The 2,500-nt window shown below is 42.2% G+C and overlaps 1 protein-coding gene across 4 annotated transcripts in view; it reads right to left on the bottom strand.

Moving 5' to 3' along the window:
• Nucleotides 1-701: 701 nt before the first annotated feature.
• Nucleotides 702-2,500, bottom strand: part of LOC119592058 (adenosine deaminase 2-like) — a 12,429-nt gene continuing 10,630 nt past the window's right edge. For all 4 annotated transcript variants that reach the window (XM_037940868.1, XM_037940892.1, XM_037940876.1 and 1 more), the window contains exons 8-11: nucleotides 2,160-2,356; nucleotides 1,733-1,890; nucleotides 1,443-1,645; nucleotides 702-1,206 (exon numbers count right to left, since the gene is read on the bottom strand). In XM_037940868.1, the coding sequence (XP_037796796.1) occupies nucleotides 1,011-1,206; nucleotides 1,443-1,645; nucleotides 1,733-1,890; nucleotides 2,160-2,356 (754 nt within the window). In that variant the 3' untranslated portion in view covers nucleotides 702-1,010. The remainder of the gene's footprint in view (nucleotides 1,207-1,442; nucleotides 1,646-1,732; nucleotides 1,891-2,159; nucleotides 2,357-2,500) is intronic.

Below are 2,500 nucleotides of genomic sequence, written 5' to 3'. Positions count from 1 at the left end.
TCCAGTTATATTGCTCGAAGCGTATTTTGGAATCCTTTATACATTCATTGATTTCTCTAACTCACAGATTTAGAATTATTATTCATCATACCAAATGCTGGACGATACGTTTTTCAATATGAAGTATATTTAATTTCCTGCTCTGTTCATATACCCAAAGATATTTCCTTATCTTTCGACTCTTCCGAATAGTAATTTTCTCTACCTTTCCTTCTAGTTAACGTATATTAAGATATTTTGTCATGCACGTGCATTGTAACATGGTTTGATTCTTTGCTGGTATTGGGTCTACAAGAAACTGATCAATAACATCAATTTAGATTGATGAGGTTGAGACATACCCTTGGCCCACCATACCACTTCAGTTTCAATTATTTTTAACAATCAGCATCAAACATATAAATACCCACACACATATATATTTACATCTAATGTATACAAATTTGCAGTCAACATCCTTCGAACATGCTCTGAACACTGCCTCGAGAATCAAGTAGTGTATCTCATGCTAAAATATTCGAGGCTTTGGTCAAGCGAACGGACTATGTTAGTTGACAGTACATCATACAAGCATGTTTGATAGCCACATCTAATTGTGAACAGTAATATCTGTCTTTATAAATCTTCAGCTAGTCCACTTCTACAAGCATATCAAGATATCAAGATAACTGAAGCTCACATCAGGAAGATTGAAACTCAGATCAAATTTAACTTTTTGTTTGACTCAGAAATAATGTGCTCAAGAACAGGTGTCATGTATAATTACTTCTACATGAGGTTTACATTAGTGAGACCTTCCTTATACACCATCGATATCACGGAGATAGTATGGTTTCTGTTTGTTTAATGAAAAGAAAAAAAACAACAACAAACTTTCGATACAAAGACAATTTCAAATCAGATATTACCACGTGAAACCATTCGTCTTGCAAGTCATCCGATACTTTTAAAAATGAAAACCTTACATCAGCAGCGACTAAGCAATCAGAAATTAATGTTATATTTCCTATCTAAATGATATTGACCTCGACTTCCCCCGTGGCCGCTGGTGCCGAAGGAACAGCGGCCGAGGTCGGAGTGGCGAGCGTCGAGGAGGAAACGAGGGTCAGGCGAGGTGAAAGGTCAAAGGACATGACCCAGTCATCCCACTTCTCCTGCCACATGTCCCTCAGCTGAGACGTCGCGTTGGCGTCCAGGCTGCTGTATCTGGGGGTAGGGAGGGAGGGGGAAGGGAATCATTGATTTACTTGTATAAAAGGATAATTGTTAATAGGACACGTGTTTCTGGAGTACAGTCATATTTTAGTGACGGCGAAGCGATGTCTTACATTCATTTTCAATATTTTAGATAGAGACATTGATCTAAAATCATATATTCGTTACTTAATGAATGTATACATAAATGAATTATGCATAACTACAGACTATTTGTAGCCGCTTACTTGATAGAGTTGAGAGCCAACTGCTTGAGAAACCTGAGATCAGCCTTAGCGCCCCCGAGTGCCATGAAGGCCTCGTAGAAATCATGAGAGAGCCCTTTAGCCCCCCAGGCAGACAGGCCGTCGCATGACACCACCACAGGGAACCCTTCCGCCATCAGGCCCGCCGCAGGGTGGTTCCGCAGATCGTCCACCAGTTTCAGCACCTGCAGCGTCCAAGGTTTCATGTAAGTGGGGCGTGGAAAATACATTTCTTAGGTAATTTTACATCAGTCACAACCACGCTCACCCACCTGGTTGGATATTGGGCACACTTCGATGGGCACGTCCCTCTCCTTGGCGAGCGCCTTGGCCCGCGGGTGCTTGGTGATGGCGTAGCCGTGGCCGATCCTGCTGGCGTTGAGCAGCAGGGCGTCGATCAGGTTCTCGTCGGTCGACATGCCCATCCAGGCTGAAAGTACATGAGCAAGAAGTGGGTAGAGAGAGGAAGGCAGTTATTGGGGCTTGAGATAAATTAGATTGCTTATTATGTTACCTTCTTCTTATGGTCTAGAACTACTCTTTCACTTTTTTAGTTAAGTAATGCAAAATATATAAGACACAGCTTATTTATTTATTCTTCTGTACGGCACATTTTACACGAATCGTGAACCTCCCTTCGTTTGTTATCGTACACCATAAAATAAAGACCACTTCCTCATGAACTCGACTCTGCCACACCTGTTTCTCCCGCGTGGTAGAACACAGGGATGGATGTGTTGCCGCTCGACAGAGACAGAAGAGGTTCCAAGAAGTTGTTCAGAGGATAGCCGAGGTCCTCCTGCCCTACGAGGTCGAATCCGGCCACGAAGTCCGGATATTCTGCCTTCAGCTGTTTCATCAAGTCCACGTAGCCCCAAACTGTGTCTTCACTCTGTCTGCGAGTGAATTTAAAAGGGGACTCTGTAGTAGCTTGTATATAGTTGCATCAATAAATGTGCTGGCATAAAGCTCGAAAATGAATGGCTTTTTGTTGTGGTTTGTTTATGAAAACACTGAGTAACTGTTTTTCAGTTAGCTAA

Source organism: Penaeus monodon, chromosome 3 (assembly GCF_015228065.2).
Source record: "Penaeus monodon isolate SGIC_2016 chromosome 3, NSTDA_Pmon_1, whole genome shotgun sequence".
Lineage (NCBI taxonomy): Eukaryota > Metazoa > Arthropoda > Malacostraca > Decapoda > Penaeidae > Penaeus > Penaeus monodon.
This window is presented reverse-complemented; position numbering and strand designations above follow the sequence as displayed.